The following is a 22,541-nucleotide window of genomic DNA, read 5'->3' as shown; positions in this document are numbered from 1 at the left end:
CTAAACAGTTTTATCTATAGATTCTTTTTTTTTTTTCTTGATCATAATGTTGTGTTATAAAAGTATATTAGGATGATCATCAGATACACGTGAATGATAAAATGAGTGGAAAATTAGGTATATATATCGGATGAACGGATGAAATATCGCTTAAAGCACTTCAATGGGTTTGGATAAAATGAAAGAAAAAGTAAACAAAACAAAACAAAAATAGGAAAATTTAAGTACTATTGAAAGGCTCAAAAAATGAGAAGGAAATCAGCTTTTAAATTGCGATAGTCTTTGACCCATTCCGCTCCATCTGAAGCACGTATCTCCTGCCTGGTTATTCAACTTTCCAAAACCAAACTTAGTAAAACTACAAGACACAAAGCAAAATCACCCACAAAAATCTCCTGGTGCTTTGTAACTTCAAACATTGAACATCAATAGAATGAAATCCAAAATATTTTTGCTACATAAACCCATTTCATCAAGACGCTGAGCACTCGATTTTTCGCACCAGAACTACGTAGACCAACTCCCATCCCAACCGTCTTACAACCAACCCCTAACCCCTCAGCAGAAGTAAAGAGCCCACCCCTGCCTCGTACTTCAGCAGCCTATACTTGCACATACCCCCCTACCCCAACAAACATAAAGCTGCCTCTACGTAAATCACAACTCGTCCAGCACTAGACCACTGCCTCCTCTCCCCTCACCCTTCACTACGCTAGACATACACACGCCTGAAATCATGCTCCAGAGACACAGACGGGTTAGGTTTTCTCGTCTGTGCATCACTCATCCCTCTCCAACATTCATCTGTTCACCATTATACAAGAACCTCATGCCCAGGATGCGAATTTTCCAATGAAGATACAGAACACTCTCCTCAAGTGTGCGTTCTGCATCAACTGCACACAAAGACAAACACAATTTCGCTTTGCGCATAGACCTATGCCCCCCAAACTCCCTCCGGGCGTGGCTGGCTTCCTTAGCGCTGTGGAGCTCATCCATAGAAGCAGGTCGTCGGGCAAGAAGCTCTAGCGGTAACAAGGAAGTGGTATACTCCTTTGAAGTGAGATGTTCCTTGATGAGACTTTATTCCTTTTCGTCTGCCGACGATGATATGATCTTCGCGGGTAGAGTCTGGTAACACGGTGAACGAGTATGATTTTTCTATTCGTATAATCGTCAGCCGTTTCCTGCCAGGCGAGGTAGTGCTTGGAATAACGAATAAATGGCTTCATTTACTCACATCCACTTTCTAGCTGTTATGTTTCCCTTGACAGCTTCATATGCCCTGGTGCAGTTCGCTGACAGCACGTTGCCCCCTGTATACCATATCAATCCAATTCGCTCCATCCTATGCACGCTTCACACCCTCCTGCATGATCAAGACCCGATCACTTAAAATATCTTTCACTCTATTCGTTCACTTACTCGGCTCCCTGCTTTTCCTAGTTCCATCCATTTTCTACATATGTTCCTCTGGAGTCAACCTCTCCTCACTCATCCTCTCCATATGTTCAATCCATTTCAGAGCACCCTCTTCAGCTCTCTTAAACATAGTACTCTTTTTACTACTACACCTCTCTCTAACCCTATCAGTTTCTATTCGATCAACCCTTCACACACAACACATTGTCTTCACACATTTCATTTCCAACACGTTCCACCCTTCTCCACACTTTGCCTAGGGTCCACACTTCACATCCACACAGCACCGTCGGATTACTTAACCATGCAGCATACCCATATTCGCCCTAACAGACAGCGTCCAAGCCCAAAACCGCTCTATGGCTTCCCATAGCTTCCATGTTTCCATCAACTCCCAGGCGCCAAAAAAAAAAAAAAAAAAAGATTCTCCAGGTTTTCACCATTCAAACGTCACATTCGAATCTCTCTCTCTCTCTCTCTCTCTCTCTCTCTCTCTCTCTCTCTCTCTCTCTCTCTCTCTCTCTCTCTCTCTCTCCCTCTCTCTCTCTCTCCGACGAGACTTGATAGCCTTAATCATATTTACATTAGCTCTAAACTCTCACCCCTCACAAGCTCTCCTGCACTCACAGACCAACTTCTGTAGTTTCTCACTCGACCCTTCCACCAGCGTCGTAACACGAGCAAACAAGAACTGACACGCTTTTCAGATCTACCCACCTCCCATGTACACTGAACTCTACTTCTAAAAGTCGAAACATATATCAGTAATTTCCGTCCTTCACTGTACACACTTACACAACACTAATCCCTCCCACTGAAAAATTAGCGTCTTACTCTTATTCACATTCACTTTCATCCTCCATCATACATCATCGAACCTGCCCATTATCCCGTCCAACTCTCCCTCTGATGTAGCCAACACCAGCAGCATCATCAACATGCAGCAACAGTAAGACTTCCATATCTCCGTTGCTGTCTACCACAACATGACCACCCAACCTCGCTCTCCCCTCACGTAATGCCACATCCATAAAAGAACACTTTAGATAACCACGGTGACACCATCCATGCTAAACACACACACACATTATAAACCACTCACTCAAACCACCACCTACCCTCACACATGTATGACCTGTACTGCAAAAGATCATACCATCATTCGTAAGTCTTCCATGCACCACCTATGGAATCAGATGTCTCCCAGAGAGTTCTCTTGTTCACTTTATATCTTGTTTGAATCCATGAATGCTGCATGGATTTTTCTCCCTTTTCCCCAGTTTTCTCTATATCTTCTTGGAATCATAAATGCTCCTTGGATTTTCCTCCTTTTCCCCAGTTTTCTCTGTACGGATTATCTTAGTGCAAAATCCTTGTCTCGACAGCCTCTCTTAAACCCATGGTTTTCGTAACCAAAAGTGTTTGAGAAATATTATCCCCATCTCTTCCACTCCTCTGTCTGTATCACTAGCGTTCTCCCACACTAGTCTGACACAAGGAATTTGGGAATGGGTGCAATGATGATCCAGTTAGCACTATCCTAGTGCCGATCATTGACTTGAAGGCGGGTTTAGCCAGAGGAGGCGTGGTCAGTAAGGATACGTGATCAAGAGTTGAGTCAGACGGTGTTGCTGCTGTGTCGTGATGGACAGGAGGTGGAAAACAGATGCAGAGTGTTGGTAGTGCAGCAGACGTGACGGTCTGGGTTGCGGTGAGATTGGTTCATAATTTGATTCAGATTGTTGATATTGGAAACTGTGGGTGGTTGCAATTCCTTTCCCATCTCCCCCCACCCCAAACCCCCACCCTTACACACAGACACACACACACACACACACACACACACAAATAAGTCAGTATGGGCCAGCTCAGGGCTGGACCCTCGTAGATTCGAATCCTGGGTACGGCAGTCGGCCTTCGCCCAACACAGGTGTTCATCCTCCCCACGGGGCTGGTCGATTAGTGGGTATCTGGCCTAGACTGGTGTGTGTGTGTGTGTGTGTGTGTGTGTGTGTGTGTGTGCATACATACATGAGTAAAGACATGGAATATATACGCAAAATTAAGGGATGGGGCAACACTAGTGTACAACTTTCTCCCTGTAACACAGAAGTAGTAATCACATACATACATAGGAGTAAATACATTGTGGAGTAAATACATTGTATACATATACAAGGTTAAGAAGACGGGGCAACACGAGTATAATACTCCCTCCCTGTAACACACAAAGATTAATCACACAGTATCTGTGTGGGAGGAGTTCAATCCTACCTTAAGGTGTAAATAGAAAGTCTACTGAGTAGAGGACCTCAACTGAAAGGATGGCAGGACGTCACATCCTCTTATGAGGAATATAGACAGTCGAAGGGTGACTGTGGAGAGCAGTTGGAGAAATAAGGGAAACTGGCCTTGTGTCAGCTGACGTCAAAGTCTAAATTTTTAAGCCGACGAGGCGAGCAACAGGCGTGCGGGTGTTGACATCAACACACTTGGCTCCTCCTGTGAGGCGGTGTCGTGAGTGGAGGCTGAGGCTGGAGATGTGAGAGAAATTGACGAGGCGTTAGTCAACAGGCCTCCTAGGGAAGCAGTACTGTTAGGGGAACGTTCTGGCCAGAGGGTGTTCAGCAGAATATAAGGGTTAATGGAAGGATCACGAGTGATGGTGCGTTGACCGGAAAGAGAATCAGATCCATCAATGGGAAAAAGGGTTAGATCCATCAATGGGAAAGAGAATCAGATCCATCATTGGAAAAAAGAATCATATCCATTAATGGGAAAAAGAATCAGATCCATCAATGGTGTTCTACATTGTCCACACGAAGGGAAAAAATATTTGCAGAATATAAAAGGGGGAAGACATTTGAGGGAGAACAACACACTGAATAGATGTTCTAAACGATATTCTCCAGTAGTCTAGGGAGTTCAGGAGCTTGGGGTGTGATGACCTAACCTTTAACCTGACCACTTAAGGGTTGGTCATGTCACACATCCTCATACCCGATGGTCGTGATGTTCCTATTCAAGAGTTTTACCATCATGTTCAAGACTCTCAAATGCACACCAGTGTACAGCTCATGAGATCGGACTATCGTGTCCTTGAGACTTACTGTACGTACACTGTGCTCAGATTCAGCAGGTCTCATGCTGGTACAGGTGATAGGAATCAACGTCTCACGATCCTTCTTTATTTTGCCTTCACGAGATCACCTCCTGATGGCAGGAGGGAGCACTCGAGTGCTGGACATGCTGCAGCAGCAGCAGGGGCGGTTATTGATTACATGTTTGCTTATAACATTTGTGAGACTTTATGATGATATATGGTGGGAGAGGCAGGGGCAGGAGACTGTTTGTTGAGGAATGGTGGCTGGAATGACTACTGTAGCGTTAACCATGAGCTGAAATGCCTCAACATCCGCCAGGGGACTGGAGCGTCATGTGGCTGTGTTCCAGATGATGGGTTTCATATATATGTCGTACCGGTTTATACATAAGACCTCAGGTGGTTGGAAGATGGTCTTCTAATACGTTGACGAAGTTATCGGCGTTTCTTTCTAGTTGTTTACAGGGGGAAAAGATCTCGATATAGAAAAATACACAAATTCTTGTATATGTTCTTATTCTGAAAATACGGATGAATCACCGGTAATATACACTAGGCCTTAAAATTAGATAACTTAATTCATATGTCTAGTATTTTCACAATTAAGACTAAGGTATAAATGTTCATTACACAGTAAAGGCGGTAAAGGTATAAATATTAAGTAAACACTCCAGTGTTTCTTATGGCAGAGCCACAAGGAGTGTAGGAACCTCCCGTTGCTCATATACTCTTTGAACCTTTCCTTACACATCTACGAATCCCACATACAAACCCCCGCGCGCACCTGCACACCAGTGGAGCGTCCCTGGAGGGTGGCACAGGAGGTGCTACTGCTGACGATGACGGAGGTATGACGCCATTGAGGCCCCTGGTAACACTTCCTTCTACTGGAATGGTCAAGTCTCAAGAGATTTTGCCATTTTTACACCGAGATGTTTGGATGGTTGATGGTGCGTCTGTGTAATCCTTCACTGGACATTTTCATCAGGCATGATGTACCTGCTCAAGTTAATGACATATGGAGAGACTCGTTTGAGATCTATTTTCGTAGAATGCTGCAGAGTGGTTTTGGAGTCACAGTAGACTGGTCTTGGAGTCACCATAGACTGGTCTTGGAGTTACCGTAGACTGGTCTTGGAGTCACCATAGACTGGTCTTGGCGTTACCGTAGACTGGTCTTGGAGTCACCATAGACTGGTCTTGGAGTTACCGTAGACTGGTCTTGGAGTCACCATAGACTGGTCTTGGAGTTACCGTAGACTAGTCTTGGAGTCACTATAGACTGGTCTTGGAGTTACCGTAGACTGGTCTTGGAGTCACTGTGGCATCGTCTCTATATTTATCACTCTTTTTGTTCGATCAGAATATTGTTCAAGGTGTCAGACTTAATATCTACGTGAAGTTACTGTAAATTTCGTTTTGCAACACATGAGGTTTACTGTAAGCTGCCTCGTAACACAACTTTTACTGTAAACTTTGTGTTGTAACACGAGGTTTACTGTTTCGCTATGTCTTGTAACACAACTGTTACCGTAAAGTATGTCTTGTAACGCTTGAGGTTTACTGTAAGCTGCCTTTAACACATAACTTTTACTGTAAACTATGTCTTGTAACACTTGAGGTTTACTGTAAGCTGCCTTGTAACACACAACTTCTACTGTAAACTATGTCTTGTAACATTTGAGGTTTACTGTAAGCTGCCTTGTAACACACAACTTCTACTGTAAACTATGTCTTGTAACACTTGAGGTTTACTGTTAAGCTGTGTCTTGTAACACACAACTTTTATTGTAAACTATGTCTTTCAACGCTTGAGGTTTATTGTATGCTTTGACTTGTAGCACTGGACACGTGTTTGCAAGCTATGCTCTTTGCACTTGAGGTTTACCGTAAACTATGTCTTGTAACACTTGAAGTTTACAGTAAACTATGTCTTCTAATTCTTGAAGTTTACAGTAAGGTATGTTTTGTAACTCATGGGATTTACAGTAAACTATATTTTGTAACACTTGAATTTAACTGCAAGTTCCGTTCTTGTTATTCCACATTTAAGTCTTCAAAAGAATCCTTCTCCACCTCTCGTACTCTTACATTTCATTACTGGATGCACGTTATCAATTGCCATTCGTCCCAGTAGGTTGAAGTATGTAGCACCTACGGTTTGCAATGTTATCCCTCACTGACTTTCCTTGGAGCTCGAAGACTTGCCAACCGTTAAACGCACCCGTATCCCACCGTCTCTTCCATTTTCTTATAAAAAAAAAAAAAACATTCTCAGATATTCATAAACCTTGACTTTTGCCAAACACCACTTAACCACACCTTTCTTCTGCACTAATACTCTCTCATTTTGTCAAACACTGCCATATTCTTTCTGTTACAGTCAAACATTGCTATATTCCTTTGGTTACTGTCAAACACTGCTATGTACCTTCTTTTACTGTCAAAAGCTGTCATATCCTTTCTTTTACTGGTGAATATTGCCATATACCTCCTGTTACAATCAAACACTGCCATAGTCCTTCTCTTAGTGTCAAATGCTGTTATATTTCTTCTGCTACTGTCAAACTCTGCCATACTGCTTCTGTTATTGTCAAACTCAGCCCTGTGCCATCTATTGATATTGACTCAGTTTTAGACTTTCTTACACTCTTGCAGTTTCTGCGTCACCCACTTTAACACATCACTGTTGACACACAAAGTCCCTACATTTACCATTCTTTCTACCTTTTTCTGATGGCACTCCTCTGCTAGTATTGCGTGCCACAACCTTTCCTAACACTCCCCCTACGCAGGTCAAAACTAACCTGTTCCTCTTTCTAATGTTACCTCTGAAGTACCCACTTTTCTCATTGCCTGTTTCTAGTCCTTCTCCTCCTGAATGCTTTCTCTCTCCAGCTTCATTCACCCTCAAAACACTCCGCAGTTCACTCCTCTCCACTTGGTGAATACTGTGCACTTTTCCGAGTACAGACGTTGCATCTACCTTCGTTTGCTAACAACTGTTGCTGTCATACATCTCCAGAGCCTGAGTACCTCCAACGATCAACCTGCCATTCCACCAGACTTATCACCTTCTATCAGTACATTAACATAACTGTTTACATTCATAAGTAATTCGGTAACTTCATCTTTGCACAGACGTATCGTCACAACATTGTACTTGTTCCCTAGCTCACTGCCTCATTCCTGACTCACACATGCACTGGAAGAAAGCACAAGAACGCTTGATACCACCTCGTCCGCCACCCCACACAACATATCTCCATCGTCTTTGTTAACGTTTTCTTGCAGAATCTCCCTGAGGCACTTGCTCTGGAATATCACTCCAGACTCAGCATTGATGTTCTAATCTTCCTGACATCGTGAGTATCTGGTAAGTCTCATAGGTATGATGGCATCTCCGGCAGTGTAGTGACTGTGGTAGCAGTGTACACAGGTCAGCCCGCCCTACACCCACCGATCTCTGACTTCAGCGACGCTCTGATTCGCTCATCATTCTCGAGAACCATTAAGCACTGTTCTCTTCGTAGGTTCTCATATCTCATCTATCCTCATCTATTCCCAAGTGATTTACGAGCCACTTTGCTGGTTAAAGGGGCGTGTTACTGCCTGGTTAGAGGGACGTGGATGTTGTTTCTTACGTGATTTCCTTACGATATATATTTTCCTCTCTATTCGTGTATCTCACAGGCCACGTTCACAACACCATCCCTGAATTTGCTGTGTCCTCTTCGCTCCTTTGTAGTTTGCAGCGAAAAACAAATTCTCAGCCAAGTATTAAACACTTCCTGGTACACATATTCGTCAAAATCTTTACTTTTTCAGTTTCCACTAGAGTGTCCGCACCACGGCCATCTTTAATGCTCTTTCGTACCATTCCTGAGGTGGCGTGTGTGTGTGTGTGTCTACAGTCCCACCCTCCTATCTTGACTTTCCCAGGCCAGCCTAAGAATTTACATCATCCGAGAATGAAGTAGGGTAAATCATCCTTCGTTTAGGTACTCAGCGGAGACTGTACATCTGATTCTCTTGATCTATATGGAAGCACCAGAGGAGTGTTGTTATGGTGATGGCGCGAGGTGAGGGTTAAGCGGTCAATGTGTGGGTGGAGGCAGCACCAGAGCCCCACGCACACACACACACAGTGTCTTACTACTCCTTGTCCTCACACTCTCCTAATGTCTGCCATCACATATCCTGCCCAAGGAGTACCCACCGTTACCTCCCCACCTCTTATTTGTACTACTAACTTGTTCATTCTAATAAGTATCTAACCCTTTCCCTCCCCCACATTGAAGACAGCGGTGGTGTCCCGTGGGCCAGTCAGTCAGCCCTGATCCCCGCTAGATTTGTACAGTTTATCCATAACACGTCGTTTCCCTCCATTCACTGTAGTTCAGAATATTTTCATACATCTAAAAACGAAAAAACCACTCAGTAGACAAGTGTGATGGAGGCGTTGGTATACAGATGTGTCAGCCATGACTTAGTCTTAACATGCAAGTGGACTCACCCACAGAATACTTATATATATTTTTGTATATATTTTCACTGAAAGATTAATCGTAAATTCCACACCCTATGTCAGTGGGAATATTCATCAAGCACGTACATAAATTTCAGTTTCCTTAATTTACTTTCTTACATTCCTCAACATTGACTCCATACTGCACGATTACTGACATTAACTGTACTATTCCCTCCCGAGGCTAGTCACACCAACTTTCAACATCAGTCCTTCAACTACTTCCTTAAGAATATGAAAGTTAAACATAATAATGATCTTTATACAATTGTGCTGAAGCCTGACACATTTTGGGGGGGTTTAATCTGCATACGATAAACATATTCAACTAGATACTTTCCCCCAGAGCGATCACACAGCTTCTCTACATCTTGAGCGACATCACCACCACGGAGTTATGAGTGAGGTCCCGCTGCCTGGAATTCCTCATTGTCCCAGTAGGGTTCGTCGGCGATGACGATGGTGTTGGCGCCTCGCTCGATGTTGCTGTACATGACCTCCCTCCGGCGACACACCCAACCCTGCCGCTGGTACACCAGACCGCTACCGTGACCAAGCTCGCTCCTATCCCGATCACCATCAGACCCACCAGGAACCCCACGGACCTGTGGATCCATGACGGTGTGTCAGACAGAGGAACCTGTGGGTCTGTGATAGTGTGTCAGACAGAGGAACCTGTGGCTCTATGACAGTGTGCCAGACAGTCTGCATGACAGATTCGAGGGAAATTTGTGGGCTTAACACCACGTTAAAGAGAGAGATCAGTGTTGCTAGTGTTGTGAACTGGGAGAATCTGCGAGTCGGTAAAAGGGATATGTCCATGCGCAAGATCGTCAATCAAAAGTGTTCATGGGTTCAGTGACGCATGAAGAGGTGTATACAGTTGGTAGAAAACGAAACAATCTGTGGGGGAAGCAGTGGTAAGGAAGGGAACCTGTGAACACAATGCTGTCACAAAAGAGGGACCTCTGGGCACAAACTTGTTAAAACAAAGGGGCTTGTGGCCACAAACTTATTGAAACAGAGACCTGTGAGTACAGACTTGTTAAAACAAGAGGACTTGTGACCACAAACTTATTAAAAGAAAGAGACCTGTGGGTACAGACTTGTTAAAACAAGAGGACTTGTGGCCACAAACTTATTAAAACAAAGAAACCTGTTGGTACAGACTTGTGGCCACAAACTTATTAAAACAAAGAAACCTGTTGGTACAGACTTGTGGCCACAAACTTATCAAAACAAAGAGACCTGTGGGTACAGACTTGTTACAACAAGGGGACATGTAGGACTTCTTGTCTGACATTTGTGCATCAGTCTTTCAGGAAGCTTTGGTAAAAGAAAAAGGGCGAAATGAACTGTAGTTAGAGGAACTGCAGGGTTTAAGAATGGGTACTCTGTTGACAAGTTTCAGATATCCGCGATCATGTTGTACAGCCAGTAGTTGGAGATATCTGTGAGAGCTTGGATCTGCTTCACGGCCGAAGTGTATCGTGAGGAAGTTTGATATATCATCAGGACCTGTTGCAGGAGACTTATTTAGGGTCTTCATTACGTTCTGAATGTGCGGAGGGTGAGTGAGCGTGCGGAGGGTGAGTGAGCGTGTGTGGTTTTTTTCATAACTGTTCTGTGTAGGTGTGAGGCGGGTTTGTGGCTCACTCTCAAATAGAGTCTCGTGAGTATGTTTTGTGAGTTCTTTGGGATTGTAGCGCATCCATGAAGCTTCAGGAGCCCCGTAAAGGGGATCTGGTTTATATAAAGAATTACGTCAAATATACAAACATGCATGACTGCACAAGTCGTCATGCGTGTGTGTCCGAGTCCGACGGTCAGAGATGATGAGCAGTGTGTGATGCCTGGCTGTACTCAGCGGTCTTCCTGTGTGTCATGCTGGTCACAAGACAAAGTCAGGCATGTCATGTCTGGCATGCTGGTGTCACCAGGCATGTCATGTCTAGCATGAGAGAGAGAGAGAGAGAGAGAGAGAGAGAGAGAGAGAGAGAGAGAGAGAGAGAGAGAGAGAGAGAGAGAGAGAGAGAGAGAGAGAGAGAGAGAGAGAGAGAGAGAGAGAGGAGAGAGAGAGAGAGAGAGAGAGAGAGAGAGAGAGAGAGAGAGAGAGAGAGAGAGAGAGAGAGAGAGAGAGAGAGAGAGAGAGAGAGAGAGAGAGAGAGAGAGAGAGAGAGAGAGAGAGAGAGAGAGAGATCTTGGACTATACCATACGACTCACAAGGTCTGAGGGAGGGGCTCCGAGCCACAGATGAAGTCCTCGTCATGTAGTTTCTTGATGCGGTGGCCGCGCAGTCTGCTCGGCTGGGAACACCTGTAAACCACAGGGAATGATCTCAGAACATTGCACGGAACACGTTGTAGTCTCCCTTCAAATCGTCTCTTGAAACCATGTGAAAACACAAAACCATTTATGCAAATCTCCCTCAAGTGGTCTTTGTAACTCAGTGTGAAAGTCTTAACGAGTCTTAATGGCCAACGCTTGTGGTGACTTTAGGAGACGCCGAGAAGAACAAGTGTCAGAGGGACAGTGAGTCGACCTGGTACGAGGAGGAAGATAACTCACAACATGCGGCTGTCGACCATGTCCATGAGAGGAGAGGTCTTGATCCACTTCATGTTGCAGTCACAGTTCCAGCGATTGTACTGCAGGTTGAGGTAGCGGAGGTCTTCCCAGGGCAGGAGACCCTCGGGCAGGGTTGGCAGGACGGAGAAGGCCAGGGTAAAGTCCTCCACGGTGAGCGCCACGTCCGTCCCTTTCACGGACCCGTGGAAAGCCTGAAGACAAAGACAGGTTGATGGTCCATCTTGCTACTGAGATTGCCAGTCATTAGCTATGGTGCCTTCAGTACATTATATTCATTCATCTTTCTGATGACTCTGTAAGAGTGGTATTAACACACACACACACACACACACACACGGACCTCCGTGGTGTAGCGGTTCCCGTTATGGCCGCCACGCATGCTCGAGTCACCTGGGATCAAACAAGCGTAGGTTTATATCATGGTTGCAACAGCCCGTCCCCACTCCACCCAGCTGTTCATCCTTCCTTATAGGATGGTCGATACAACGGGTACCTGGCATAGATTAGTGTGTGTGTGTGTGTGTGTGTGTGTGTGTGTGTGTGTGTGTGTGTGTGTGTGTGTGTGTGTGTGCATGCATATATATTGGGGTAAATACACCGTACACATACACAAGGTAAAGACACGGGGCAACACGAGTGTAAAACTCTGCCCCCTAATGCACAAATAATAATCATAAATGATAATAATCATCATACGATCACACATACGATAACCGACACAGAAACGAGTTCCCCAGCTTTTAAGCATATTTTCTAGATTTGGGAGGATCTACAGTTCTTTGAACCTATACTGTACAAGTCAGGTGGGGAATGGAGTGTGAAGGGACCATTGGGTAATATAACTTTTGGAAATCAAGTTCATGCCAAATTTTAAGAGTTTAAGAATAGTTAGGAGTGGGGGATCTCTGATTTCAAATCGAATGCCCAGGGGTGTTGCCAAGTCTAGTCAACCAAATTGTTTGAATTATTGTACATTATCAGGAAACTCAAAGAATAGAAGATTGAGTGGCTGACATGGGGGGCTGACATGGGGAGACTGAGCAAGAATTACCATAAAATGTGCAGCTGTGATTAGATGAAAGACAGTTAGAGTTTTTGAAACCAGGAGCAACGCTCATTGTTTTACGCCTTCTTATGATGGATACTATTCTGAGTTTCTGCCAATATTATGAGTTTATCTTTTTAATACTGTTCTCATCACTGATCTGGAGAAACAATCCAAGACCTGTAGCACTGTATGAGACAGGTAGGCAGGGTAATCAGCCAAATCAGCTGGGCCAGCCATACGCATACAGCTTTAGTTTGGACGGTGATCAGATATGGATTCAGACAAGGGACAGTATCGAGATCAGTCACTTTGAACTAGATCCACAAGATCTGAAGTTATTGAAAAACAACCAAAGTTAACCTCACAAGAGGAGGAAAATAGAGGTCGGGTAATCAAAGAGCCAAGCGAAGATTTTCTTCAGACTCAGTCGTCAGTTCCTAACGCTACGTCACTAATGCTGGAAATGGCAAAATGTTCCTGTAATAGATAACAAGTCTGGGTTAGTTACCGGGTTGTGTGTACTTGATGTTATTGATGATGGCAAGAGATATCTTTTCGTCTGTGTTGTAAGGTGAAGGCATCTGGTTGCAATAGATCTTGCTTAAGGCTACAAGTGTTAGTGAGGTTCCTCAAAGGGACGTGAATCTTTTTGTCTGTTTCTGCGTTCGATAATCCGTGGCTGATGAGAGTTTATTGTAGACGTTCTGTTGGATGATAAGGTCGACAAAGGAAGGGTCTGACGACGTCAGTGTCGAAGATCTGACCGCATAATTTGCCGGTATTAAGGCAGCAGAGTCCAGGATCAATAGACCTTTTAACAACAGATGCCGTCAACTAGAATGTCTGGGAAAGGAACGCAGTTGTTGCAGCTCAGTTCATCGGTAAATTTCAAGACCTGAGTTGGTCCGCAGAACCTTCTTGAGACGGATAAGATGGTCTCCATCAATGACCATCAAAAAGGCATCTTCCCTGTAGCGGCCACAGATCAGGAGGGAAGGATCCTGAAGAATGTTACTCTCAAGATGGCTCGTGTAGAAATTGGCGAGAGTTGGTCTTGATGGTTTACCCATTGCCACAACTTCCTGCTGGAGGGACTGTGAGCCATCAACATGCAGGAGCAGAGTTTGGCCAATGTAGGCACGAGGGAGCTTCTATATGATGGGTGATTTTGATACTGGGCTCTGTAAGAACACTGGTGAAGACGATTATCCCATGTAATGATGGGATGAGCCCATAAGGTATTTACGATGAGCTAAGCTGGTATTTACTTCTTTATGATGTTGTTGAGCTGCTCTTGTGTACCGTGTACAGGGATTCCAACTTGTAATATGATCGGATGGAGAGAGAGCAGTATGGCTTGTGGGTCTTCCCATTACTACAAGTGTATCTTGGGGTGTGGTGGCCAGTGATGGTCTCCCTGACTTGCCTCGGCTGTTGATAATAGATTATTGATACTGATCTTCCGTGGGGGTGTGGGTAATGCTTTCAAATATAACGTTACTGGAGGTGGAATGAATGTTGCCTTTGCAGTCTTGTTTGTTTAAGATGACATGAATGTTTGGGTTTATCTGTCCGCAAGATGATAATGTCTTCACTGAGGCGTAGTTCTTTGGCGGATAAGACAACTGGCCTCTCTTTACCTCTGGTAGTGATGTTGGTTTACCTATCTCTAGGCAGGTGACTGACGGTGGCCGAGGCCTCTTTATTATTCAAGTATGATGTATGTGAGTGTATGAGTATCTATTCGCATGATCTACGTCTTGCAGACCCTTCATGGAGGGGACTGAAACCACAGACTTACTGTATCACCTCCTTGTAAACAAAAAGAATGAATGCCTGAACACTACCTCCCATACCTCCTCTGAGGCAGGAATACATACTTAATCATATCCTTGCCTTTGGGTCGATGGACTTGATCCTCGGCAGGTAGCGTAGGACGACCGTCTCCAGGCTGTTCAGGTCTCCGAAGGCGTAGGCGTCAATGGTCTCCAGCCTCAGCATCTGCTCCAGGACCAGCGTCCGCACATTCAACAACCCGTAGAAGGAGTAGGCCCCCAGGGTCTGGGAGAGGAGGAATGACTAGATAAGCTAAACAACATTCGCGAGAGAATGCAGTATGTCTCCTTCCATATATACCATAAGAAATATCATTTGAATCAAGAATCAAGTGAAGTTTGAGGAAGTAACAGTCTCTGAAAGAGTTTAAGCAACAGATCAGTGGAAAGAAATACTGTAATTTCTGGTAACGTTTGACCACTAATAGTCCTCACAAAGCAGTTGCTTAATATGTTTCAACAGATTACTGGAAAAAAATAGAGTTTTTTAATAGCTTATGACCTGTGATGGTTTTCACAAATTTTTTTGTCATCATATGAGATCTGTGATTAGACATCTTTCTGCAATATTCATGAACGTTGGCTAAAATCCTGTATAGAAAAAAGTGCTGTTTTTGTGACCTTTGACCCCTAAAGAACAACCGAAAATTACAAAATCACAAATTAGACATATGTTGTACAGTGTCCCCGCCAGAAACCTCTTTAACAATGAACCTTAGTTAACTTTGCAATCAGCATGTGAATGATTTATCTATTGCAACTTATTAGTGTTATGCCTCTACTGTAATTGGCATCAATCGTATTCATTACCTTTATATATGCAAATCATGAAACGAATATATGATTGCGTATCTTCATTATGTAATGCTATCATGTAGTGTCTTCGCCTCACGCACTGTTGCTATTTGGAAATGTCGCAAAAAGTCACTTATTGGTGGTGAAATGTTACTTTTCTTCCTACCGTGGAGAACTTGGTAACACAATCTAGTTTTAGTTCTCTTCCCCCTTATCATTTTTCTTTCTTTTTCTAACCCTCTCACGTTCACATTTGTATTACGTTTTCTATCACATTCTTGCAGTTACCTTCACTTTGGATGAAAGTGTTCTTATGTTTTGCCTTATTATACTTCCTTCTACTCAAGCAGCAGTTTTTTTTTATAACCTCTTATACTTACACCATCACTATGTAAAACAAGTTAATTTCTTCTTTTCTGATAATGTTTTCAAAGCTCAGCTCACAACTCAAGATCCTTAACGAACAACAACACAGTATTAGCAATCTCTCTCTGATTATCTCCCCTGTCAGGCATAGCATTACGAAGTGTGTCAGTCATCTTGCTCGTTTAGATTATTCGCTTGGTTTTGTGTTAGAGAATGAAGGATCGAAGTGTAAGATTCGAAGTTGTTTCACTCTGCTGAGCGGGATGGAAGATCGTGTGACATAACCTACTTTAGTAATCTTGTGTATGACAGCTTTTCTTCCCTCTTTATAATCCTCGTCACCTCTACCAATGCATATGCACACGAGACTGTTTAACAAACTGTCAGTAATAATGTATCACGTGTATAACGTTTACAAGGCCTACGAAATGAGTTATCCAATAAGTTTCTAGTGTTATAATCAGTGCTCTTATCTTAAGGGACATAAACATCAAGATCTACAGTCAGAAAATCATGGTCATCAAACTGCTTAACTTAAGCCTATCTAGAATCAGATACAGACGAACTCAATAACATTCTCTCTTAGCCTATTCATTATCAAACATTTAAGAGGTTTCTACTCTACAAGTAATTCCATAACCCCTTTTATAACGATTATATACCTCTGGATTTATACCTTCACCACGCTGTTTCTGTGAATTACCGAAAATCCTAAACTTTTCAAAGATTCTTCTACATACACGACCAATGGCGGGGGGAAGACATAGTCCCAGGATTTTCCTGGGATCTCAGAAAATGATCCCATGTATTTAAGACTAGCATCAGGCACCCAAAAGAAACTTTGTACTCCCGGATAAAATTCCTCTCAGATGCCCTGTCTACATATATCATGTCAAAATATCACACCTCGTTCTACTTAAACGTGAGATATCATTAGGTTTACAAAGTTCACAGAACTGTGGAGCTTCTAACTTTCCTCTCAGTCCATAAACATTCACAGATAAAGAAGCAATATCCAGGTCATTTCCAATACCTAACAGAGAGCTCTGTGTACCACCATTTCCTTTATCTGCCGTCTTATGGTGTAATGTTGGCCTTCTCTATCCTGTATTGTTTACTATTGAATCATCAACTTTTGGTCGTTTCGAGTCTAGTGAAGTTGTTTGTATGTGACACACATTATGACGGTTATCAGAGTCTACTGCTGTACTCGGTTCATGGTTCATCCACATCACAATTTCCGCCACTCTCATTGTTGCATTTATCACTCCACTGTTTTCAATTTCAGCCATAATCTCTTCTGAATTCACGCGCACCGACCTGGTGGTTCTCTTCACTGTGACGTCAGTAACCTAATTATCAACGCGCATGCGTCAGGGTGGGCTGCACCCGTTGTGTAGAAGTATTCAAATTCCAATGTCCTTGAAAATTATGGGAGTCTAAGAATAATAATCTCCAAAATTAGACCGTATTGCCTCCGTACCTTCTTGCAACTCCAGCTACATTTTACAGCCCATCAATGCAAATTTCGTATAGTTTTCACAGATTACTGAGGAACCGTCTAGCAGACGACTTTTCATCATCTTGAGATTTCATATCACCATCATGTCTTTGATACTTATATATTGTGAATTAAACACTGTTAGCTGCAAATATTAGACTGTGTCTACTAGTCAAGAGATGAGGTGGAGTCATGTGAGGTACGAATGGAGTTTCGTATAATAAAATCAAAATTATCACAGTTCTTGTACAGGCGATATCGGTCTCGGAAGAAGAGATGGTTTGGGATGGCAAGTCGTCGAAGTGAGGTGTGTTGGGAGTAAATACTAAAATTAAGCAAAACTCTATCGAGAACCAGGTTCTTGCGTTCGAAAGTGTTGAGCAGCTGATGTTAGTTGTACACAGGAAAGAACTGGAAGCTGGGAAGGGATACAGGTATTTCCTGGTGACAGTTGGACAGCTGAAGTTTACAGTAGAGTAATGGAAGGAAGTAGAGGGGAAGAATACGATGAAAGGCTTGGGAATGAGACAAAATAAAGCGTATGTAGAGCATCCGTTTCAGTTTATCTGTATAAGTTTGGAACCTAAGCTGTGTTTTGTATATATATTTTGAAGGATTTAGGTGTGTATTACTAATAAGAAAAGAAGGAAATAAAGAAAAAGATGTTAAAAAAAATATGTAGAGTAGAAAATAGATAATTAGAAAGACATGTTAAGGTCGTAAAATCATATAGAAAATACAGCAGGTGGAAAGCAGATGTTGAACGAGTGAATATACGGCAGACAACACAAAGCGAAGTGAGCAGAGAGAGATAGACAGACTCAGTGAGTGGGTTGTTGAGGGCTTGGAACGTGTCCGATTAGGGACGGGGAGACGAGTGGTGAGCGGTGGAGGCGTGTCGTGTGCCAGGGTCAAGGGGTGGGTGGAGACGCGTCTTATCTTACGACTGAACTCTGATCACTGTATAATCGCGGTGGTTGTCTGGTACAAGTGTCTCACCTCATGACACGAGACACAGTGTCTTACATATCTGTTCCCTATTTTCCCGCATTAGCGAGGTAGCACCAGGAGCAGACGGAGAAAAGACATTCGTGTACAATGCAGGGAAACCACAGCCCCTATCCACAACCAGGCCCTACAGACCTTTCCCTTGTTTCCCTAGGCTGCTGCATATGCCCTGCATCAGTTCATTAATAGCATTTGCCACATCATTCCAATTCACTCTATCCCGTGCACACCTCTCACCCTCCTGCATGTTCAGGTCCCGATCACTCAAAATTTCATTCACATCATCCATCCACTTCAAATCTGGTCTTCTTCCCTACACGTCTGACACATATATCCATATCGGCACAACTTATTCAGCTCTCTCAATCACACTATCTATATCAACTTTTTCTTACCCTGTCATTACTTACTCGATCGATTCCCTTCACACCAAATGATGTCCTCAAACATTTCACTTCCAACACATTCCTCCTCTTCCGTACATTTTTATCTACAGTCCATGCCTTTCATCCACGTAACATCGTTGTAACTGCTGTACCTTCAAACATAACTATTTTCGCTCTCCCAGATGGTGACCTCTCTTTCCCCACATTCGTAATGCTCCCAGATCCTACACCCCCTAACCCACCCTATGATTCACTTCCGTTTTTCATGATTACATTTGTTATTTTTTTTCTTCTATGTTGCCATGTCCACTCTCGCAACGGGTCACAACTCACTTCCTCCTAGTTTTCTCCATTCGAACTAACATCCCAACTAACTCGTCTCTTTGCACTGCTAAACTTAATGACAGTAAATTTATTCAAATCTTTTTTTAACCTTCTCCTTTCACACACTGCCCCACTTTCAGACACTAGCTTGTGCAGTTTCTCACTCGAATCTACCATCAGCACCGTATCATCAGCAAACAAAAAATAACTCACTCTCCGGGCCTCCTCACTATCTAAAAACCGAATACCTGCCCTCTCTCCAAGACCCTTGCATTTACCTCCCTAACCACCCCATCCATAAACAAATTAGACAACCATGTGGCATTACACATTCCAGCCGCAGACTATCCTTCACCTGGAACCATTTTCCCACTCACACACAGACATTCTTACTTTCTTGATAAGAATTCCTCATTGTATCTAACAGTTTGTCTCCCACACCAAAAATTCGTAACACCTTCCACAAAGCATCTCTATCAACCCTGTCATATGCTTTCTCCAGATCCATAAATGCCACATACGAATTCTGTTTTTCTGAGTATTACTCACATAGGTTCTTTAAAGCAAACACCTGATCCGCATATCCTCTACAATTCCTGGAACCACATTTTTTCTTCCCAGTCTGATGCTTTTTGCATGCCACCACCCTCTCAATCACCACTTTTCCACATATTACCAGGGACACTAATGGAATTAATTCGTCTGTAATTCGAACACACTAACTCTGATCCCTTTGCCTTTATGATGCTAAACATACATTCCATCAATCTTCAGACAACTCATGATCAATACATACGTTGAAAATCCTAACTAACCATTTAACATCACAATCATCTCCCTTTCTTAAGAAATTAACTGAAGTACCATCCACTCGAGCCAACTTACCATATTTCATCTTACGCAAGGATTTCACCACCTCACCTTTCTTCACCAAACTACTTGTCATGACTCTCACTTTGTATACTTCCCCAATCCTAACGCCCTAAGTTCTGCCACCCGGGCACCATAACATTCATCAGTCCTTCAAAATACTCACACATACAAATTATAATACGACCAGTCGGGCAGGTGCAGGCAGTAGCGCCACGCTAAACGACTACTAAGTATAGTAAGGACCGTAGATCAACGAACATAACGAGATTCAGGTTTGGAAATATTCAACACAAAGAGAAAAAGCTACTGTGTTGTATACTAGTTCCTGTCTGGGGAGACCACAGCAGCCTCATCTACCGCATTCCGTGGTCTTATTTTCATAGTCTGATTAGTCCTTATCTACGGAGTGTTCCTTATCTTCGTAAAGACCCAGATCAACGTAAGATGTTCGCTTTATCATATCAGAGAAATATGTGGGAATAATTTCGAACATTTTTCTCGCTGCAGTAAAGATGTGGACGAGCAAGTACAGTACGGTGGCTACAGACTGGTTATGAAGGTAACATTACATACCAGTGATGTGTTACCAGCATCCCAGAGAACGAGGCACGGGAGGACCACCAGAGGGACCACACGGGTGGACCACCAGAGGGACCACACGGGTGGACCACCAGAGGGAACCGCACGGGTGGACCACCAGAGGGACCACACGGGTGGACCACCAGAGGGAACTAACACACGGGTGGACCACCAGAGGGAACAACCACACGGGTGGACCACCAGAGGAAACAACCACACGGGTGGACCACCAGAGGAAACAACCACACGGGTGGACCACCAGAGGGAACAACCACACGGGTGGACCACCAGAGGGAACAACCACATGGGTGGACCACCAGAGGGAACAACCACACGGGTGGACCACCAGAGGGAACAACCACACGGGTGGACCACCAGAGGGAACAACCACACGGGTGGACCACCAGAGGGAACAACCACACGGGTGGACCACCAGAGGGAACAACCACACGGGTGGACCACCAGAGGGAATCAAGCTGGTGGATCATCAGAGGGAACCAAACAGGAGGATTATCAATTGGACCATAAGGAAGAACCACCAGACGAACCACATGGGAGGACCATCACAGGTACCATACAGGAGGACCATCAGAGACCCACCGCTCTACAAGCCATGTACCCATGTATCCCTCCCTCGCACACTGGGTGGACTAGACGAACTCAAGAGTGACGAACCTCGAACTCAGCGTTCATTCTTCGGTGGCAGTGGTATTGTTGACGACGACGTGACCAAGTCAGAAGCTACGGCTGGGAACCCCTCGATGAAGCTGCTGCTGCTGCTGCTGCTGCTGCGCCTCCTCCTTAGCGAAGAAGCCACCACCAAAACAAACACGTTGCATGGCTCGCACCACATAAAGGAGATACGCATTGTAATACCAGCTGCGGCGTCACACAGCGACAAGACCGTGGAACACATGTGCTGGGATTAAAGTTAAACCGCCACAGGTTCAGGCGATGTGGACCATCTTCTTGGTGCCGCTTGGCTCCAGTCAGAGGCCGCCACTGAGGACGGGAAGAGGCCACTTGGGTAGACAGAAGGTAAACACAGGGGGAGAGGAGGAACGCCCTCCCCCTTCTGCACCTGCTATGCCAGCACCTTGGTCCTCCTCCCTCAGGACCTAGCCGCCTCCCACACACACACACACACACACACACACACCCCTCATCTCTCTCACCGCTGGCACACATCCATAACAGCCAAATACAATAACAGTCGTCATCTGTGATCTGCCGAACATGTACGTAAAGTTGGGTTCCTAAGCGAAGCATCTGTTCACTAGACCACTCCTCTGTGGCGGAGGGTCGAGTTACAGTCGCACAGTGGGTGACAAGACCAGATATTTCCAATCGAACGTCAAGGCGTTTTGCCAAGTTCAGGAACCTAAAATTTTGAAATGATTTCTTTTTATATATAATATACTCTAGCCTGAACCAGGTACTCATTTCATCGACCAAACCAACCCCTCGGGGTGGATGAACAGCTGGGTTGACTGTGGGCCCAATGCTGCAACCAGGGTTCGAACCTATGCGCAAACCCTAGACAACTCGTGAATGCACCATGGTCAGGAACGCTAACCGCTGCACCACGGAGTTAATGGAAACAACTGACAAAAAGCGAATAAAAATCTTTTTTTATAGAAGAAATACTATAGATGAGTGAAACAATATGAAAATCAGAAGACAAGTAATTCTTAGTAACAGGCAACTCTGCCACCTGCTGTGCCATTAACCAACACCTGAAAGTCATTTCCTCGATCGATCGATTATTGTATTTGAGCCAATGAGATAAACCACCCGTTTTCGTTGGTCACCTGGGGAACAAATGAAAAACTCTCTCTGCCAGTGTTGCTTAAACCAGGCAAAATAGCTGTCACATAGTTACGCCGTGGGAGTTAAAAACCCACATATTTCAAATCGAATGTTTAGTCTTGTTACCAAGTCTGACAAATTACCATCTGAGTCTATTGTTTATGTAAACAATAATAAATGAGAAAATACAGTGAATGACTGGCATAAAGTGAGAGATGAAGGTTAATGGTTGAAGTTCTCGACAGTGGTTCTGAAGCAATCGAAAAGAAAAAAAGTAAATACAAGTTATCTATCGTTAAAAGGCAACTCTGTCACCTGATCCTTCGCCACCATCAGGCAATTATCTTTAGGAAAGATTCTGTCTTTTTAAGTCG

The 22,541-nt window shown here is 44.0% G+C and overlaps 1 protein-coding gene across 1 annotated transcript in view; it reads right to left on the bottom strand.

The window, feature by feature from the left end:
* Positions 1–5,024: 5,024 nt before the first annotated feature.
* Positions 5,025–22,541, bottom strand: part of LOC139767121 (uncharacterized) — a 48,121-nt gene continuing 30,604 nt past the window's right edge. Inside the window, 5 exon segments of the mRNA XM_071696130.1 lie at positions 5,025–9,594; positions 9,597–9,658; positions 11,278–11,370; positions 11,623–11,834; positions 14,588–14,752. Of these exon segments, the coding sequence (XP_071552231.1) occupies positions 9,449–9,594; positions 9,597–9,658; positions 11,278–11,370; positions 11,623–11,834; positions 14,588–14,752 (678 nt within the window). The 3' untranslated portion in view covers positions 5,025–9,448.

Source organism: Panulirus ornatus, chromosome 59, assembly GCF_036320965.1.
Source record: "Panulirus ornatus isolate Po-2019 chromosome 59, ASM3632096v1, whole genome shotgun sequence".
NCBI classification, from domain to species: domain Eukaryota; kingdom Metazoa; phylum Arthropoda; class Malacostraca; order Decapoda; family Palinuridae; genus Panulirus; species Panulirus ornatus.
This window is presented reverse-complemented; position numbering and strand designations above follow the sequence as displayed.